An 18440-nucleotide genomic window follows, 5' to 3' on the forward strand; every position below is an offset into this window, starting at 1 on the left:
AGCCAAATAATGGAGAACACATGTATAGATGAAGTAGGTGTGAAATTGAGATAGAGGGTGCTGAGGAAGGGAGATGACGAACCATGTAGGTCTTGCTGTGAGCTCAGCTCCAGCATGTATCAGGCTGGGATACAAGAGTGACCCTGCCCAAGTGTGCTGGCAGGAGGGCTTCATGCACCAGCTCCAACACTCCCCCCAAACTCAATGAGGGTTTCACACCCTATCCCCCTACCATCTTGGTTCTGGTCACTGCCATACCCAAGCCCCTCTTCTAAACCAAAACAAACACAGAACTCATCCTCCACTACTAAACACACCTGGGACAAAAGTTTTTGTTCTTTTTTTTACTTTTACAAACTTTTGAAAGAATCACTGAGCAGATAAAATTATGTGGTCTGAGAGCCCAAAAATGGCAGGAGCCCCATGAAACCTTCATTCAGGAGTTTTCCCATGGGGAAGGGAGGGCTGGAAGAGAAATTAACAAGAAATTCATTGAAGTGAAAGCTAGGTGCTGGTACCAAAGCAAAGGCCTCATAGGCTTGGCAGACACAGCAGTTACGATTCTAGTCCTATTAAAATCCAAGCACTAGTAGAGGCTGGGTGTGAATAACAGGTCCTCAAGGGCTCATACTGCCGACCCCTGCCTGAGTTTAAAACCACTAAAATGGGATTTAATAGCACCCAAATGAAGCAGGAATTAAACTAGCCAACTGATGAAGCCCAAAGGCATATATGGCTCCCAACACTGGGGATTGGGTACCAGCTTGGCCATTGCATTAGGAATTTCAAAGTAAGTGAGAGAGAACAATCAGTGAAAATTAACAGGCACCAGCAGGGGGCCCAGGCAGAGCGGGAATCTTGGGTGAGGGAAGATCGTCAAGGTCACTCACACATCTTGCTCTGTCAGTTGGTGTGAATGGTTCTAGCAGTTTCATTTCTTCCCCGATTTGGTCAGGAGGCTGTCACTGTGGGGATAGAGGAATGAGACATTACAGTCTGGGAGGCACACATGCAGGGGCTAGAGTTTAACAGTTGATCCAGCCTGACATTTGGAGAAGAGTTGGCCTCCAGCTCTGGCTTCACTAGCATGTCTCTCAAAGCTCCATGAGCCCCCTGGGAGAGGTAAAAATTCAACCCATTTTGCAGTGGCAAAAATAAAGGCAGAGGGAAGAAATGACTCAAGATCACACAACTAGACAAGGTCACAGCTGAAACAGAACCAAGGAGTCCTGACTACCAGGCCACCTGCTTTAACCCATTAACTTAGCCACTGAAGACTGGCTGGCCTTCCCCTGTGTCACATGTGGGATTCAGCTGGGGGACAGACTCTGGGCCCAGGGACAGGAGATCACCCTAAACACCACAAGTCTTTGAGAGCATGGAGGGAGTTCCAACCTGCTTGGAGAAAGCCTATGGAGAAAGGGATCCTGTACAGAGAAATACACTCCTGTCCTCCCCCACCAAAAACCACAGCAGCCAAATTCCCATACCAACTGCCTCCTTCCATGATCCCACCCCTCCTCAGTGTAGGCTCTCCACACCACCTGTGTGTCTCCTCCACTTTCAGGAACCCACCCTGATCCCATCTTGGCCTGCACTGACCATGCTGCTAAAAACACTGATTCACCACACATCTGGCCTCCAACCTCTCTCATCCATCCATGGCATTATCTCATTCCCATTATCCCAGTATTGGAGCACCTCACAGTGAGATGCATTTGTCCTCACCGCACTCCTGAGAGCTACGGCAGTGCTATAAGCCCCATTTTACAGCTGGGGAGCAGACAGAAACCAAGACTTACATCCTCATAGGCCTTTAAGCACCAAACTCCCACTGACTTGCCCAAGGGCACACAGGAAATCTGTGGCAGGGCAGAGAATTCAACCCAAGTCTCAGGCTAGTGCTCAAACCACTGGACCATCCTCTTCCATATGGCACACCTCCCTGGCTGCCTGAAACTCTGGGATACCCAGCAGCCCTGCCTCCCATGTGATGGAAAAGGGCTCACACAAAGTGACCTGTGCCTTACCTTCCTCTGCATATCAGGAGAGGCAGCCACAAAAGAGAAAAGAGAAAAACAATTAGATTTAACTTGATTTGAATCCCAAGCTTTAGAAATATAACCAAGGCCCTCCCATGCTATCCATGGACTCACCCCACTCAAGAGAAATGTGATTCAGAGGGACAGAGCTCCAGAGGGGTAACTCTGGGGCTCAGAACACCTTTAACATTCACATAGAGAGGGAGTGAGTTTGAGGGAGGAATCCATCTTCTGGAGCTATTTGGAGCCTCTATGACACTCCCCCCCGCCCCCCCTTTACCTGGTGAAGCCCTCATCCTGTAGGTTCAACTGTAAGTTATCAGCTGTGAGATACACACGGTTCTGCGACGCCGCAATCTGGAAGAGAGACCAAGTGAGGGCAGGGTGGCTGGCGTGGGAGCGAGTTCACAAAGGGGTGAAGTGAATGAGACCCCTCCACTCAACTGCCCCCTTGCACACACATTTTTGGGTGGGACAGACTCTGTGCTTTTGAGTGTAGCCTAAGTCCTTGGAAGTGGTCTCGGGTTATTACATGGGTGAGTTGCGAGCAGTCAGCCTCCACCCCAAACCCCACTTTGCCTCCGACATTTATAATGGTGTTAAATATGTAAAGAAGTGTTTTTAATTTAAAAGGGGGGCGGGGGTCGCACACAGAGGTTTGCTATGTAAGAGGGGTCACCAGTTCAAAAGTTTGAGAACCACTGTGTTAAGGGGCTTCCAAGAGAGGCTGGGGAATCCCCATCAGGTTAGCAAACACCTATCAGGGATGCTCTAGGTTTACTTGGCCCTGCCTGAGTACAGGGGTCTGAACTAGATGACCTCTTGAGGTCCCTTCCAGCCCTACATTTCTACACCTGCTAATTGAGGCAGCACCAGTTAAACTTTAAACTCAGTTTAAACACAGATTTAGTTAAAACTGGTACAAAGTCATGTGTGGACATTTCTTAGCCTGATTTATGTTGATTTACCATAAATCAACACAGAACTGGGTTCAGTGAACCAATATAAGCCAGGCTTACAACCAAATTACGAGTGTCTACATGGAGTTCTGTATTGGTATAATAGCATATCTTGTTCACGTAGTACAAGTATGAATAAGGACAAAGCTATGTCCCGCATCCAGTGCCATCAGATTTTGAGAACTAGTGCTCATTTCAACTTCCCATCACATTGACCGTTGACCCCCAAGCAGGCATGTGCCCCCTTTCCCAAACCACAGGGTACTGGGGCCTCTGGGTGGCTGTGGCTGGGTATGGGGTGCTGAAGTTTGATATAGATCTGCCTTTACGGTTGTGGGGTAGGAGCTTCCCCCCCACACCAAGCTCACAGATCAGTACAGACAACCCCCACCCTGACCAGAATGGTGGGGGTGCAAAGGGGCAAGGTCAGGAGGAAGCAGGTCATATTCGCCTTAGACTCATCACATGGCCTCTGGGATGGGTGGGGGGAGTGCAAACAAGTTAGTGAAGGGGAATGAGACAACCCTAGGCCCCCAACTCACTGTCTTGGAGATGTTTTGGGCAGCTCGGATCTTGCGCAGCTTGATATAGCCTGGGTTCTTGCTCAAGGCTTCACCAATGTGAGGATGACAGTAAGTTAAGGGGGGAATCTGCTAACAGACCCCCACCCAACTTTCCCCTCCCGAGTGTCACCAGATTCTCTGAAACAATACTCATTGAATCACCTTGACCTTTGACCTCATGGGACAGCACAAGCCTCCCCAAGCCAAAGCCATAGCTGGAAGTTTGATGTAGATTAAGTAAGTGTCAGTTGGGAATGGAGGCTCCAGCCTATCACCAAGATCACAGGCCAATGCAGACAGCCCCCATGCTCTGCCCAGGGAAGGGGGACAAATGATAGAAGGCAAGTCACATCTGCCTTCAATCCATCACATGGCTTCCAGTATGTGTATTGTGGGCTGAGACAGACTCCCAGAATCCCTGTGCTCCAGCACGCCTCCCCAATCACACCCACATGGCATGAAAAGGATATCATCTTGGCAGCCGTGGCTTCCCCCTCTGCCTGGACAATCTTCTGCTTCTGTTCCTGCTTGGCCTTCTCCACCAGGAACTGGGCTCGCTGGGCCTCTTGCTGGGCTAGGGAGGGGAAAAGGCCAAAACCAGAGACATTAGAACCAGGTTCCGTCCTTCCAAATCCCATGGCAGGATCCTTCCTACAGTCTATTCCCTGGGGCTCGTACTTCTCACAGCCTGCAGTTATGGTATCACCATAACTGCCCTTGCCCAGCTAGTCATTTACTTAGATTGTCCATTTTTTTGACACAATTTATGTGTTGGCAGTACCTAGCACAGGGAGGCTGGGGCCCTTAGGCACAACCACAATACAGCTACAAACACTAATAGTCAGGAACTGAGCGTATCTCCCTGAAGCAATAGGAACTGAAGCCTGCTGCAGGAATGGAGAATCTTCTAGTCCAGCTTCCATGACCAAGCACTTTCAAATGCTGCCTGTCAAATACACAGGTTCTGGATGCTGGCCGAAGGAGCCAGACTTTAGCAAGACCTGACTGTGATTATATCCATGTGACGTTAGTGCCATTTTAGACAAAACTTTCGGCACTGAATTTCCTTATACAAAAAGGAAAGGAATGGAACTACCTGTGGCTAACTGTCGCAGTAGGATTCCAGAGTTCACCTGTCACAGAGGCAGATGGGCTGAGGATTCTAAAACAGAAGGGCCGCTCCTGCAGCACTCATCCCCTAACACTGTGCTGAGGCTTGAGAACAGCACCAACTCACCCACTTGCTTAGCCTCAACAGCCGCTGTGTACTCGCGGCTGAAACTTAGCTCGGTGATGGCCACATCATCCAAGATGAGGCTGAAATCCTTGGCTCGCTCTGTCAGTTCCCGTCGGATTAGCAGAGAGACCTGAAATGAAAGAGTGGGTAGGAGGGGCAGAAGGATTGTAACCCACAGATCTCTTCCCAGTTACCATTCCCTCCAGAGCATCATTGCCCCCCTCCCCTTCAATCCACTTCCCAGGGCCCCTATTTCCCAGTATCCTGAGCGATAAGGAGAGGATTCTTGAGCAGAACAGGACCCTTGCATAGGAACCTAAGAATTGCCAGACCAAGACCCACGGTCCATCTAGCCCAGTACCCTGTCTCTGACAGTGGCCAGGGCCAGCTGCTTCAGGGAAAAGTATAAGAAACCCTGCAGCCAGCAGATGTGGGAAAATGTGACCATATTAGGTTTCAGCCTGGTCTCTAATAGTCAGAGATCGGCTTAAACTCTGAAGCATTAACTAACTCTGGATAGTCCTGATACCTAGATGAATATCCACTCTCTTTCAATCCTGCTAAGTTCTTGGCCTCAGTGACATTCTGTGGCAATGATTTCCTCAGTTTAGTCACTTTCAATGTCATTGACAGTCCTCGTGTTCTTGTGTTCCGAGACAGGGAGAAAAGAAGTTCCTGATCTCCCTTCTCTACAGGGGTCATTATTGTGTAGACTTATGTCCCCTCTTATGTCTCCTTTCTAATGAAACAATCCCAATCTGTCTAGTCTCTTTGTTTTTCCAGGCCCTTGATCATTCTCATCACTCTTCTCTGAACCCACTCCAGTCCCGCAATATCCACTGGAGATGGAGTGACCAATACAGCACACAGTATCCAGAGAAGGCTGCACCAGTAATTTATATAAAGGCATTATAATATTCCCTGTATTATTCACAATCCCATTCCATATGCCTCCTCATATTTTGTTTTCCTTTTTTAACCACAGAGACTGTCACTGAGCTGTCTGTGTTGCCCAGGTCTCTCTCCTGAGCTGATAGTTAATTTTGAATCCTGTATGGCGCAGAGGTTCAGCTTTTTCCCTCCCTCATGCATTACTTTGCATTCATTGACACTGGATTTCATTTGCCATCATGTGACCCATTCCCTTAGCATGTTTGGGTATCTCTGAAGTTCTTCCCAGTCGCCTCTCGTCCAGACTAACCCAAATAATTCTTATCTGCAGATTTTGTTTCCTCACTGCTCAGCCAGGTCCCTTACAGATCATGAACACATATTAAACAGCATGGGATCTAGTACAGTCCCTTGAATTCCCAGCTGTTAACCTCTAATCAGGATGCAAACTAACCATTTATTCCTACTCTTTACTTTCTGTCTTGTAACCAATTTTTGATCTATAGCTATATGTTGTCTCTCACCCCCACAGTGACTGAGCTTCTTTAGTAGGCTCTTGTGTAGGACCTAGTCAAAGGCTTTTTGGAAGTCTAAAAAAATGTCAACCCTTTCTTCTTTATCCACTATTTCTCTTACACATGCAAGTAATTCTGAGATGTATGAGACATGATTTTCCTTTGCAGAATCTGCGCAGGTTAGACATTATCAGATCATGAAATTCTAGGTGTTTTGTTGTTTATAATAATTTCAACCTGTGTGCCAGGCACAGATATACGGCTAACTGCATAGTAATTCCTCAGATCACCCCTAGAGCCTTTTTAAAATATAAGTACACCATTTTCTATCCTTCAATTCTCTGGAGCAGAGGCTGGTAATGAGAGTGTGACTATTTTGTTAGCAGCTGCGCCACTTCGTCCTGAAATTCCTTCTGTAACCAGCTAGGCCTGGTGATTTTGCCTTTTAAATTATCAATTTGGAACAGACTTTATCTTCACTACCAGGAAAGAACAGATTATGGTAGGAATCCCTCCAACATTCTTAGTGCTGAAGACTGATGCAAAGAAAACATGCAACTTCTCAACCAAATCCTTAATTGTACCTCTGATAATTCAGGGGACTCACCAATTCTCTCAGACTTCTTGCTTCTGATATGTTGAAAGAATCTCATTTGTTTTATGTCTTTCGCTATTTGCCCTTCAAACTCTATCTTGGCCCTTTTAATTTTCCTCCTATACATTGTCTCCTATAATTTATGCTCCTGTTTATTGGCTTCATAAGTCCTACCTTTTGAAAGATTGCTGTTTGGCTTGAATAGCATATTGAATCTTATTCAGTTATATTGGTTCACTCCTTGGCTCTCTGGATCCCTTTTAGTTCAACGCACCCATGTTGCTTCAATTATTGTTTTTATAAGTAGCATCAATTCTACATCTTTGGATTTTACCTCTTCCTTTTATCGTTTAACTTCTAAAAGGGTCTTTTGACTAACCTACTCATTTTATTGAAATCTCCCTTTCTAAAGTTTAGTCATTTTTTGATACCCTAATTGCCCCATGGATGTTGAGCCTTATTATACTGTAGTCACTATTCTTTAGTGGCTCTGCTACTGTCACTTCTTGACTTAACTATCAGTTTCTTAAGACTAAAATGAAAGTGTTCTTTTTTCTCTTGTGCTGTCTAGAACTTGCTTCTTGGAACAGCTCTCTCTTAAAATGTCAATCAATTGCTTCTCTAAACTTGGTTGTGCTGTTGGACCAGGCTGTGTGTGGGCCGTTGAAATCCCCCATTATCTTCATTAAGTTTTCCTGCCTCTGATGTCTCTCCACATTGTGCACTCAATTTCCTCTTTTTGATCTGGAGGCCGGTAACACATTCTTACATCTTGGGATTTGTACCCCTGGAGATTCAATGGTGTGATCCTGGCCAATGAGAATTTTTATCTCGCTGGATTCTATAGAATCTTGTAGATACAGCAGTGCTCTGCCATCTCTTCAGTCCAGTCTGTCTGACTTGTATAGATTGACCTTACGGTTCCTTCCGTAGGAGTCTACACTTGGCCTCCAGAATCCCTTTTCTACATTTTCCTGTGCGTCTGGTCCCAACATGTACCAGGACCACAGGCTTCTCCTCACTAACCAGAAGCCAGTTGAGGAGTCTCGTGGTATCTGCCATCATTGAACCTGGCAGGAAAGTGACTCTGACACTGGTGTCAGAGGGCTAATCCTTCCACACTAGCCTCTGTTCCTTGTCCATTCTGTGCATCAGGGTTGGGGGTAGAGGGGGAAGGAGAAGATATCACTCAGACAGACACCTCTGATAATAAACAGACCTGAGCCCGTTGAGTGATGAGTTGTGAAGCATTGAACTTGGCCACAACACTTTTGAGCACCTCGTTGACGATGGAAGGAAGGACCCGCTCCTCATAGTCCAGACCCAGACGCTGGTACATTTTGGGCAGCTCTGCAGCATTGGGGCGTGAAAGGACACGCAGAGAGATGTTCACCATCTGCAGATCTAAGAGACAGAATCAGATTGACTACATCCCCAAAGCCTAGCCTGGTTCCCACCAGCTTCGCCAGTACCCCTAAATCTGCAGGCCCTACACCACTACTCCAGTCCTAGGCTCCCCTCTTTCTGCTAAAGTCTTTCTCCTGGCTTGCAGCTCCAACTCCACTATTCAACTCCTCTGCTTAAGCGCCACATGCCCCCTAGTATTCTAGCACTGGGCTAATACAGAAACCATGGACAAAGAACTTTGTCCCTTCCTCTGTCCTGGTCAAATAGATGGTCTCACCTTTGGAGCCTGTTGGGGAGGAGATTTTTCGGGGTCGAGCTCGGATATCATAAATTATTGGATACTGAAACCAGGGGATTCTGAAAAGCCAAGGAGAAAAATCATGTTATACAAACAACAGAGGTATCACAAATGAGGGAAAGGAGATTGGGATGGAGAGTGTATGTGTGTGCAATGGGAGGGAGGGGAAACAGTGAATCCAAGGACTTAGTAATACTGTAGAAGGATGAAACCATATTTAGGGCACTAGCTTATGACCTGGAAGACCACAAACCCCTTCTCTACCACAGCCTTCCTACATGACTTTGGCCTTCCCTCAGTTCCCAGACTATAAAGCAGGGATAATAGCATCACCCTGCCTCACAGGGCCATGGTGAGGATAAATACATCTAAGATTGTGATATGAGGAGCTTAAGTTCTACAGTAATGGGGGCTATACCCCCAGAAGTACCACAGGTAGATCAGTACTAATGGAGCAGTTGAGCTATTACCTCAGCTGTTTCCTACTAAAAACTTTAACTTTTTCCTGTTTTGATGATGACATCAAATTTCTAACAAGTGGATTTTTTGTAGTCTCTCCCTATTTTTTAAATCCAGAAAGTGGGTGTGTCACACTTGATACAGTTATTTAGAGGATCCCAATTTAGCTGTGATGTTGCCACCTCATTGCTACAAGTTCCCAACCTTGCTGCTGTCATGTGGCTGAAGATGGTACTCAGCAAAGTTATGTCGCCAGCACAGGTCCTTTCAGAGGTACAGCAAGATCTTTAGAATAGTTAGTAGATTTTAAGTTAAGATTTAGGAACTACAGGAATGTTTATGATCCTGAGATTAAGGCTACTTTTTCAAAAAGGAATTCACTGGGGGTAGCAGTTAAAGTCTTGGTGTGATACCTGCAGGTGATCACAATCAAGAGAAAGTTGGTTCAAAGGTAATCTAGCGATGTGGATGAAACTCCAGGAGCACCCTTCAAGCACCTCTGACCCTTACCTGAAGTGCAACCCCTCGGCCAGGATCGTGTCTGGCTGGATCCCACCAATGCGGTTGAAGAATATTGCCCTCTGGCCTCCTTCCACTGTGGGGAGAGCGGGCAGCAGTCAGGCAGGGCCGGGAGGGGGGAGTAGAGCGGGGAGAAGAGAGTGGAGCGCGGGTCAGGCCAGGCCGAGCGGGTGCGGGGTGGAGCACGGGTTGGGCCGGAGAGGGCGGGGGGGTGGAGCATGGGTCCAGTCGGACTCACCGGTGAAGACCGACTCGCGGACCCCGTAGGCGACGGCACCGGCTCCCAGCAGCAGCTTGAGGGCGGTGCCCATCCCGCGCGGCCCGGCGGGGAGACGTCCCGCCAAGTCCTTCAGGTTCTGGGCCATGGGGAGTTCGGTCGGGCGCTGTGGGACGGACAGACAAATAGGCAGCCACGTCAGTCAGACAGACAGACAGATAGTCTCGCTCTCCCGTCCCGTCCTGTCCCGTCTCTTCCGTGGACCCTGACGCGGACTCCCCCACGGCTGGGAGTTCAGCCCGCGCCCCCTAAACCAGTCCTCACCTGCCCCCACGTTGCCGCTACAGGAGGAGGGAGAAAGGGCACCGGAAGTGTTCTGTTCTAACCCCTCCGGCAGGAACCGGTAACCGGAAGCGGCTCACCCCTTTTCCAACATGGCGCTCTGAGCTTAAAAAACCAATCGGGCAGATGCCGTGCCCGCTTCAAAAATGGCAGACGGAAACCAGCCTCGCTGCGGGGAAGTTACTTTACACCACGGCTTCATAATTTCGATCATCGGGCACCACTTTGGGTAATGGCAACATCCCAGTAACGGGCCAGTCTGCCGGGAAGCGAGCTACAGGGAGGGTAAATATCCGGACACAGGGCACGTGACGTCGATGTTTCCGTTCTCTTACCGGAAGCAGCCTCTCGCACACCGGAAGTGCTGGGAATATTGGCCAATTTCTAGGCTCCGTCTCCGCCGCAGCTGGGGGAAGTGCGAGGTCCCAGCTTAGAAGAGTACGAGCTGCAGGTGTGACGCCGCTTCCGGTTCTAAGATGGCGGTGCCCAAGCGGCAGCTCCGAAGACCAGTAGGGGACGCGGCGACAGAGACCGACCCGGCCCGGGAGGCGAAGCAGGCCTGGGGGCAGCGGCGGCGGCTTCTAGTGCTTCTCGAGGGAGCGAGTCTGGAGACCGTGAAGGTGCTGGGGAACACGACTGGGTTGGGCCCGGCGGGACTCGCCGTGACCCACCTTGTCCTCACTCTCTTCTCGCCCCTTTGGCTGCAGGTTGGGAAGACGTACGAGCTGCTGAACTGCGACAAGCACAAATCGCTGCTGCTGCGAAGCGGCCGGGACCCAGGGGAAGTGAGGCCCGACATCACACACCAGGTACGACCCCCGTTGTGTAGGTCCTAGGAAGGGCCAGGTCGCTATGCCAGGCACTAGCCCCTGCAGAAGGCGCTTATGCAAAAGCCACCCAAAAGGGAACGTTTTCTCTGGTCTCCCCATAACGAGAGGTCAGCTTGTTCTTTGAAGCAGGATTGGCCCTTCCAAATATTTTTCTTTTAAGTTTATTAATCACATTACCCACGTAAACAGCCATCTTTTAAAATTCTGCTGCAGCAGAGCTAGTGCACCTTTTTGGATCTTTTCTTACCACTTCTTCAGCAGAATAGTCCCTCCCTGCTCGCTGTGCCCAGACCCCGATGTCTGAGAGTTGAGCCTTCTTTTTAGCATCAAATTCTCTGGTGTCATGTGCTTTCCCCATTATGTGCTTTCTTTCTTAAGAGCCTCCTGATGCTCATGGACAGTCCCCTGAACCGGGCTGGCCTGCTGCAGGTTTACATCCACACCCAGAAGAATGTTCTCATTGAAGTCAATCCCCAGACCAGGATTCCCAGAACCTTTGATCGATTCTGCGGTCTAATGGGTAAGAGGTTCAAACTGCTTCTTCATCCCCTTATGGCTCCCTACTTATGACACTTTGACCTGCTAGCCTGTCTGTTTCTTTATTTGCTTTCCCCTCCTCCACTTGCTTGAGCCCTGGGTTCAGTAGCTTCTCCCCTTAAGCTGGGGGAGGGGCCTTCAGATATGAGCGAGCACAGGATAGAAAAAAGAATGAGTACTTGTGGCACTTTAGAGATTAACAAATTCATTTGAGCATAAGCTTTTGTGGGCTAAAACCCACTTCATCGGATGCATGCAGTGGAAAATACAGTAGGAATATATACACACACACACAACATGAAAAAATGGGTGTTGCCATACCCACTATAACAAGAGTGATCAGTTCAGGTGAGCTATTAGCAGGAGGGGGGAAAAAAACCTTTTGGTAGTGATAATCAGGATGCGCATCATCAAGGATCTACAACCTATCCTCAAGGATGATCCCTCACTCTCTCAGATCTTGGGAGACAGGCCAGTCCTTGCTTACAGACAGCCCCCCCCAACCGGAAGCAAATACTCAGCAGCAACCACACACCAAAAACACTAACCCAAGAACCTATCCTTGCAACAAAGCCAGTTGCCAACTCTGTCCACATATCTATTCAGGGGACACCATCATAGGACCTAATCACATCAGCCACACTATCAGAGGCTCATTCGCTTGCACATCTACTAATTTGATGTGTTAGCAATGCTCCTCTGCCATGTACATTGGCCAAACTGGACAGTCTCTACGTAAAAGAATAAATGGACACAAATCAGACGTCAAGAATTATAACATTCAAAAACCAGTCTGAGAACACTTCAATCTCCCTGGTCACTCACAGACCTAAAAGTGGCAATACTGCAACAAAAAAACTTCAAAAACAGACTCCCATGAGAAACTGCTGAATTGGAATCAATTTGCAAACTGGACACCATTAAATTAGGCTTGAATAAAGACTGGGAGTGGATGGGTCATTACACTAAGTAAAACTATTTCCCTATGCTTATTTCTCCCCCCCTATTGTTACTCACACCTTCTTGTCAGCTGTTGGAAATGGGCCATCCTGATTATCACTATGAAAGGTTCTCTTCCCCTCCCCCCCCCCCCCGCTGATGATAGCTCACCTTAACTGATCACTCTTGTTATAGTGGGTATGGCAACACCCATTTTTTCATGTTCTCTGTGTGTGTATGTATAGATGGATAGCTATATCTTCCTACTGTATTTTCCACTGCATGCATTCAATGAAGTGGGTTTTAGCCCATGGAAGCTCATGCTCAAATAAATTTTAGTCTCTAAGGTGTCACAAGTATTTCTCATTCTTTTTGCTGACACAGACTAACACGGCTACCACTCTGAAACCTGTCACCACACAGGATAGAAGGAAGCCATAAATATTCAGGGCTGAAAATTTTGAGGAAAGATTCAAAGAGCCATATAGACTCAGACTTTAAGACCAAAAGAGACCATCATGCTCATTTAGTCTGACCACCTGTGCGTTGCAGGCCACAGAACCTCACCCACCCATTCCTGTGATAGACCCATAACCTCTGGCTGAGTTACTGATGTCCTCAAATCATGATTTAAAGAGTTTGTTACAGAAAACCCACCATTTACACTAAGTTAAAACTGAGAGTTGACCCTGCTGCAGAGGAAGGCAATAAAAAACAAACCAACCAACCAGCCCCGGCTCTGTTTGTTGTGGTGAAGCAAAATAACCTTCTGCAAGTCTGGGGATGTAAACTGCAGCCATAGATTGTTTGGGAGAATGGGATGAGAGAAAGGAGTCCAGGTCTGAGCCTGAGGGATGCTGCCCCAAGGGAAGGTTCTACATTGTTAAAGGCATTGGAAATTAGGAGGTTCAGACACAAAACTTGAGGCTTTTCCCAACTCAGCTTGCTGAAGAATAGGTACTCTAAAGTTGGCACATGAAAATTTCCTTGTTCTCTTTTTCTCCGACCAGTTCAGCTGCTACATAAACTCAGTGTCCGTGCAGCTGATGGGCCCCAGAAACTGTTGAAGGTAAAAGTTTCTATTCCTAACTGTTGAGGGGGAACTTAATGACTCTGTGGTGCTCCGTAAGGGCTGAGAATGTGGTAAGAAGTGAGCCTCTGCTGCTGTACAGAAAAATTGTTTGGAATCCCAAGATCTCACCTTTAAACCTCAAGCTAAATGTGTTTGCCCATGCAGGTCATCAAGAATCCAGTGACTGATCATCTCCCAGTGGGCTGCATGAAGATAGGCACCTCTTCCTCAGTTCCCAACGTGACGGATGTGCGTGAACTGGTTCCCACTGCAGAGCCTGTTGCAATTGTTGTGGGAGCTTTTGCCCATGGCTCGGTAAGGGTAGTGGTAGCTGACACACCTCTTCTCCCATCATTGATTGCCTGGTGGAGCAGACAACCTGTCATGGGAAGTAGGGGACTCTTTCCCTTTCAGTATACATCATGGTGTTCCTGCACTACAGAGAGGATGCTGTTGATGCAAAGCCTGTGCACACCTGCATGATTGCTTATCTTAAGGGGGTATTCCCTTTCAATTCCTCTCCCAGAATTGCACTGAAATTTTATAATTTTATGCCACAGTCATGCTAACCCACTTCATCTGGATGCAAAATGTTGAGTTAGTAGCTGTCCTGCCCTGCCCTGCTTTAAGGGTGGGTGCCTATCAGTTTTGGGTGGATTGCAGTACATAGTGTGAAAAGTACTGAAGTGCAGTGGTTGGGGGTGTTAACTGACTGGATAGTAACATGGATTTCCTACTTCCCCCTCATTCTTCTCTCTCTCTCCCCAGCTGAATGTTAACTATACAGAGAAGATGATCTCCATCAGCAACTATCCCCTCTCTGCTGCCCTGACCTGTGCCAAGATCACCACAGCCTTTGAGGAGGCATGGGGGGTGGTGTGAGCCCTCCATAATTGGCCCTGTGGAGTAGGACTCTGATCTTTCTAGAATTGGCAGCTATTTTTCTACTCGTGTGTGTAAGGAGCACTGAGAGTCAACCTTGGCTGAAGGCTTAGTAGTAGACTTCAAGGCATACCGTGCTGAGCTTTCCTTCCATACAGGCTGCTCCCACGGTGAGAGGCCAGTAGGCACCCCTCTGGGGCTGATCTTTCTCCTTATATTAAAATTACTTTTGATAAAGATGCATTTTTGTGCTGTGAATTTTCTAACTGCAGGTGAGTAAAGAGGTGAGGAGAGATGCTGGAGGGTCTGTGCCTGTATTATGACCTTTGCTAACATAAACCTATTCCTCAGCAGCAGCTGACCGTACAGTCAAGAGTAACTGTCACTCAACCATACCCTGATAAACCTGAGCCAGAGAGGTCTCCCACAGCAGATATTTAACATTCCTTGGACCTACTGTTCCCTGGGGAGGAGGTTCCACCCCTCCCACTCACCAGAAAAGGCAGCTGAAGCAGGAGTGGGGAGGGGGAAAAAAAAACAAGAAACAATTTTTATCTGGGATGACTGAGAAGTAGAAAATTCAGAGGTGGTTCCATCCCCACATGGTGGTGGTGTTTAGTGCTTTACAATCATTTGAATTCAGCAGAAAGGAGTGTCCACCAGAGGGCAGCAGAGAGATAAGGCAACATGTAGAGGGTGTGGAAAGTGGAGGGGCATTGCCCTCTGCGCTCCTCACCAGGGGGTCTCTGACCCTGTACTCTCTTTTCCCCTCATCACATTGACAGAACAGTTGAACTTGAACACAGAAAACTTGACAGGTGGTGCTTTAGCAGGGGATGAGTCCATCACCTGTGACAGTTCACGCATGGTACAAACTGAAAGGCAAACAAACAAACAGGCAAAGTTAGGAATAAAGCAGCCTCCATTGACATCTGTTATCCCTCAATCCTGATCTGCACCTGTGCCCCCTTTTCTGTTCTAGGCCTCATCTTTCCCTGCCCCACTCTGCAGCTGTACTTAAGTCTCACCTTTTGGCTGTTACTCTGCTTTCTTTAGCTTTTCTTTCCGTGGCACAAGTGCTCTGCGGATGTAAGGCAACACGAGCAGTAAGGTGAGGAATATCATGTGGCCTAAGAAATAAATAGAGCTATACACCTGTGGGGGGAGAGAGGGGATTAATTATTAGCTTGCATGCTGGTCTCTCCCATCCCTCAAAATCTTGCTGCCTTTAAGGCTTTTATGTACCTTGATCCACTTGTCCCAGGCAAAAAGGCAGAATGGCACCAGTGAGTAACCCATGAACATCCAGTGGATGGTTTGCTGCAGCACATAGTAGAGAGGCTGCAGGATGGTGATAGAGGCCCAAGCACTCAGAACAGGAGAGTCCCGCACTAGGTTGATAGCCTGACAAAAAAGGAAAGAGTGGTCAGTATGATATTCCTACTGTAATTTGACATCTATATGCATTACATTCAGGGCGCTGTGCATTCAGTAATCATAGACAAAATTGGCCCCTATGCTCTGAAAGATGTAGTGTTGTCAGACTGCAGACAGTCAAACAATGACTCTAAAAAAAGTTCAGAGAGTTTTAATGTGAACCCTAAAGAGATTAGCTATAAACCAGGGTTGTCATAATAAATCACAGTTAACACATTTTTTTAATGCATTAATGACATACCTATGGGTGGGGTGGAAGGCATCAACACTGTGCTGGATGGGGTGCTGCACTGGAGCAGCCTGCAGCTGCTGCTGGGAAGGGGGGCTGAAGCCCAGAATCCCCAGCCCTGACCCTCTATTGAGCCCCCCCTCCAAATTTAAATAAATGGTATTCTAATGTTTAACTGCAATTAAAACTGATTAATCAATTATTTTTTTAATCATTTGACAGCCCTACTATCAACAGTGAAATAGTTGAGTTTTAGCAGATGCAACCAGATCATGTGCTCACAAGTTTCCCAAGTGCCCAGAGCATCAGTTGCCCCCTACCCATATGCCAAACTGGCTTCCTCCCTGACATCTTCTGTGATGGAATTATGGATTGTCCACACAGGTGCCAGCAATCCACTTAAGAGCAAACAATATGGTGTAAAATGCAGATACGTAAGGGACAGGTCAGTTTTATATTTAATTGAGGTAAAGCTTCCAGCGTGAAAGTTTCCGAAAGTTGCCACAGACTCCTGGGTCCTTAGAGCCCATGGGGCCTTGGCTATCACAAGCCATCCCCCCTGCTAATATACCAGACACAGCATACCTGTCTTTCAACGATGACTATAAGGAACTCCATTTGGAAGCACACAAGGTAGCCAGAATGCAGCCCATGCCACACAGCCAGGAAGAACAGGGCCAATGCCTGTGACAGAAGCTTGTTACCCAAGAACTTCAGCCGTTTGAAGATGTAGCTGGAGCCAAGAAGAGAAACTCAATGCAGTTCTGATTGATTAGCTCCTTTACCCTCTGCACACTGGGGACGTGTTCTGAGAGACTGAAGGCCTCTGTGTCCCTTCAGTGGGATAAGCAGCAGGGTTGTTCCTGCTGCCTGGTCAACATGCCTCAGCCCTGCCCTGGAGAGATCCTGGCTAATGGGGAGAGGCCAACCTGCTGAGAGCACTCAAGTGTTGGGGTAGGTGAATACTTTGCATGACTGAGCACTTGTCCAACCGAGAGCTGAGTCACGTCATTTCAAAGGGACCACTGAATGGTCATGAGATGGGAAAAAACTTTCAATCACAACTGCTTTGGGGCCACACTGGAACCAGTGCCCTAGAGACAAAGGGCTTCATACTCCATTCCCAACATCTCTGCCCCAGCAAGCCCTCCAACTTCTGGCCTGGGCCTAGATTGAGACTGGTGCTCTGATTGTGAAAGGCCCCCTGCTCACCGAGCCACCCAGGCATTGGTGTTGATGTTGAAGGAAGCAATGGTCCCCGTGAAGAAGGGTGTTGTCTCGAATAACCAAACCTTCATGTTGGCACAAGCGTCCCACCGTGGTTTCCCATTCTCATCCTGGCCATTGTACCCAAGGCCAACGACGATGCAGACGCCTTCCTGTGAGAAGCTACATATATCAGGGAAAAGCAGCACCTCCTACTAGAGAAGTCAGAGTTGGGCAGTTATAGGCTCCTCCCCCACAATGGCACAGTGCCTACTGTTGGGAATGGCAGAGATGAGCTGCTAGAAGTTGCCTCCCTACTGGCTAGGAAGGGCAGAACTGGGTAGCAGCAGGATACTTCAACTCCCTGGTCTGGCTATTATGTCTTGCTCCCAGCAACTGAAGCCGGGGGGGGTGGGAACGGGGGGGATGGGGTGGGGGCAGGGAAATGGATGGATGGATTTTTCCCATCCTACAAAAATATGAAATTTCAAAGTTTTCCCCATTCCACAAAGAGTTTTGGGTTCACCAAATCAGCATTTTCTGATTAATTTATTTTGTCAAAACATTCCCAACCAGCTCTTTGTCACAGCAGCCCCTGTGAAGGAGGGCTGAGCAGAGCAGCTATAAGGTTCCTTGCTCTGATGCATCTGTCCTACTCAAGTTAAAAGGGGAGGTTTTTTCAGGGCATATCCCCCTTCTGGACTCACCGTGACAAGCCAGCAGGTGACATATTTGTAGAGTGTCACTTTGCCCCAGATCAATATGTAAAAGCAGCGGAACCAGAAAGGCTGTTCCTGCAGAGATACAAAGAGAACCCAGGAGGAAAACAGAAATGGTGGTAAACTGTCCAGGTGTTATATTAGCTCTGGCACAACATCTCCTGGATCATGGAGGAAAGCCCCTACTGAAGCAGTCCAGTGGAAGGATTCACATTCATGACTTCAGAGAACCCAAGAGCTCAGGTACCCTAAACAACAAGCTAGCCAGCAGCACTGAAACACAGACAGCATTACGAGATCTGAGCACGTGAGGTCTCATCTCTCTAGTCTGATCTAGTGTTTAAAGGAGAGATACTCTATTTTATATGGCTACCAATAGTTAACCTCCTATAATCCAACTATTTTACAGCCAAATACCAGCTGGAGCAGTAACATAATAGCCATTTCAGAAGCATTTTAGGGTTAATATTAGCGCTGTCAAGCTATGAAAAAAATTAATCGCATTGTTAATAACAGAATACCATTTATTTAAATATTTTGGGATG

General features: G+C 47.7%; 3 protein-coding genes across 11 annotated transcripts in view; 1 reads left to right on the plus strand and 2 right to left on the minus strand.

Moving 5' to 3' along the window:
• Nucleotides 1–329: 329 nt before the first annotated feature.
• Nucleotides 330–10488, minus strand: PHB2 (prohibitin 2). Of its 3 annotated transcripts, XM_073312018.1 has the most exons (11): nt 10027–10118; nt 9724–9868; nt 9477–9561; nt 8487–8566; nt 8022–8206; nt 4802–4931; nt 4033–4138; nt 3544–3619; nt 2031–2399; nt 891–965; nt 330–465 (listed from the first exon to the last, which is right to left on the minus strand). In XM_073312018.1, the coding sequence occupies exons 2-9, from the start codon at nt 9848–9850 to the stop codon at nt 2319–2321; spliced, it is 870 nt and encodes a 289-aa protein (XP_073168119.1). In that variant the 5' UTR covers nt 9851–9868; nt 10027–10118; the 3' UTR covers nt 330–465; nt 891–965; nt 2031–2318. The 3 variants fall into 3 exon arrangements, with proteins under 3 accessions (XP_073168119.1, XP_073168111.1, XP_073168101.1); XM_073312010.1 differs by lacking the exon at nt 10027–10118 and adding an exon at nt 10380–10488 and having other exon boundaries at nt 330–965; XM_073312000.1 differs by having other exon boundaries at nt 330–965.
• Nucleotides 10163–14545, plus strand: EMG1 (EMG1 N1-specific pseudouridine methyltransferase). 2 transcript variants are annotated; one of them, XM_073312040.1, is made up of 6 exons: nt 10183–10664; nt 10752–10853; nt 11253–11394; nt 13361–13419; nt 13588–13737; nt 14191–14545. In XM_073312040.1, exons 1-6 carry the CDS (start codon nt 10521–10523, stop codon nt 14302–14304), a joined length of 711 nt encoding a protein of 236 aa, XP_073168141.1. In that variant the 5' UTR covers nt 10183–10520; the 3' UTR covers nt 14305–14545. The 2 variants fall into 2 exon arrangements, with proteins under 2 accessions (XP_073168132.1, XP_073168141.1); XM_073312031.1 differs by lacking the exon at nt 14191–14545 and having other exon boundaries at nt 10163–10664; nt 13588–14184.
• LPCAT3 (lysophosphatidylcholine acyltransferase 3) overlaps nt 12736–18440 on the minus strand; it is a 29932-nt gene continuing 24227 nt past the window's right edge. For all 6 annotated transcript variants that reach the window (XM_073311936.1, XM_073311965.1, XM_073311954.1 and 3 more), the window contains 6 exons: nt 17884–17970; nt 17183–17349; nt 16556–16703; nt 15550–15708; nt 15333–15459; nt 12736–15179 (listed from right to left, as the gene is read on the minus strand). In XM_073311936.1, the coding sequence (XP_073168037.1) occupies nt 15343–15459; nt 15550–15708; nt 16556–16703; nt 17183–17349; nt 17884–17970 (678 nt within the window). In that variant the 3' untranslated portion in view covers nt 12736–15179; nt 15333–15342. The remainder of the gene's footprint in view (nt 15180–15332; nt 15460–15549; nt 15709–16555; nt 16704–17182; nt 17350–17883; nt 17971–18440) is intronic.

Source organism: Lepidochelys kempii, chromosome 1 (genome assembly GCF_965140265.1).
Source record: "Lepidochelys kempii isolate rLepKem1 chromosome 1, rLepKem1.hap2, whole genome shotgun sequence".
NCBI lineage: Eukaryota > Metazoa > Chordata > Testudines > Cheloniidae > Lepidochelys > Lepidochelys kempii.

What these genes read in the sequence shown, in the direction of transcription:
- PHB2 (XM_073312010.1), bottom strand. Translation starts at nt 9,850, where the DNA reads ATGGCCCAGAACCTGAAGGACTTGGCGGGACGTCTCCCCGCCGGGCCG. An exon ending in GCCGAGGGGTTGCACTTCAG is followed by an intron (nt 8,567 to 9,476) that starts GTAAGGGTCAGA and finishes TTGGCTTTTCAG; the next exon opens with AATCCCCTGGTTTCAGTATC. An exon ending in CTCCCCAACAGGCTCCAAAG is followed by an intron (nt 8,207 to 8,486) that starts GTGAGACCATCT and finishes TCTGTCTCTTAG; the next exon opens with ATCTGCAGATGGTGAACATC.
- EMG1 (XM_073312031.1), top strand. Translation starts at nt 10,521, where the DNA reads ATGGCGGTGCCCAAGCGGCAGCTCCGAAGACCAGTAGGGGACGCGGCG. An exon ending in TCGATTCTGCGGTCTAATGG is followed by an intron (nt 11,395 to 13,360) that starts GTAAGAGGTTCA and finishes TTCTCCGACCAG; the next exon opens with TTCAGCTGCTACATAAACTC. An exon ending in GGCCCCAGAAACTGTTGAAG is followed by an intron (nt 13,420 to 13,587) that starts GTAAAAGTTTCT and finishes TTGCCCATGCAG; the next exon opens with GTCATCAAGAATCCAGTGAC.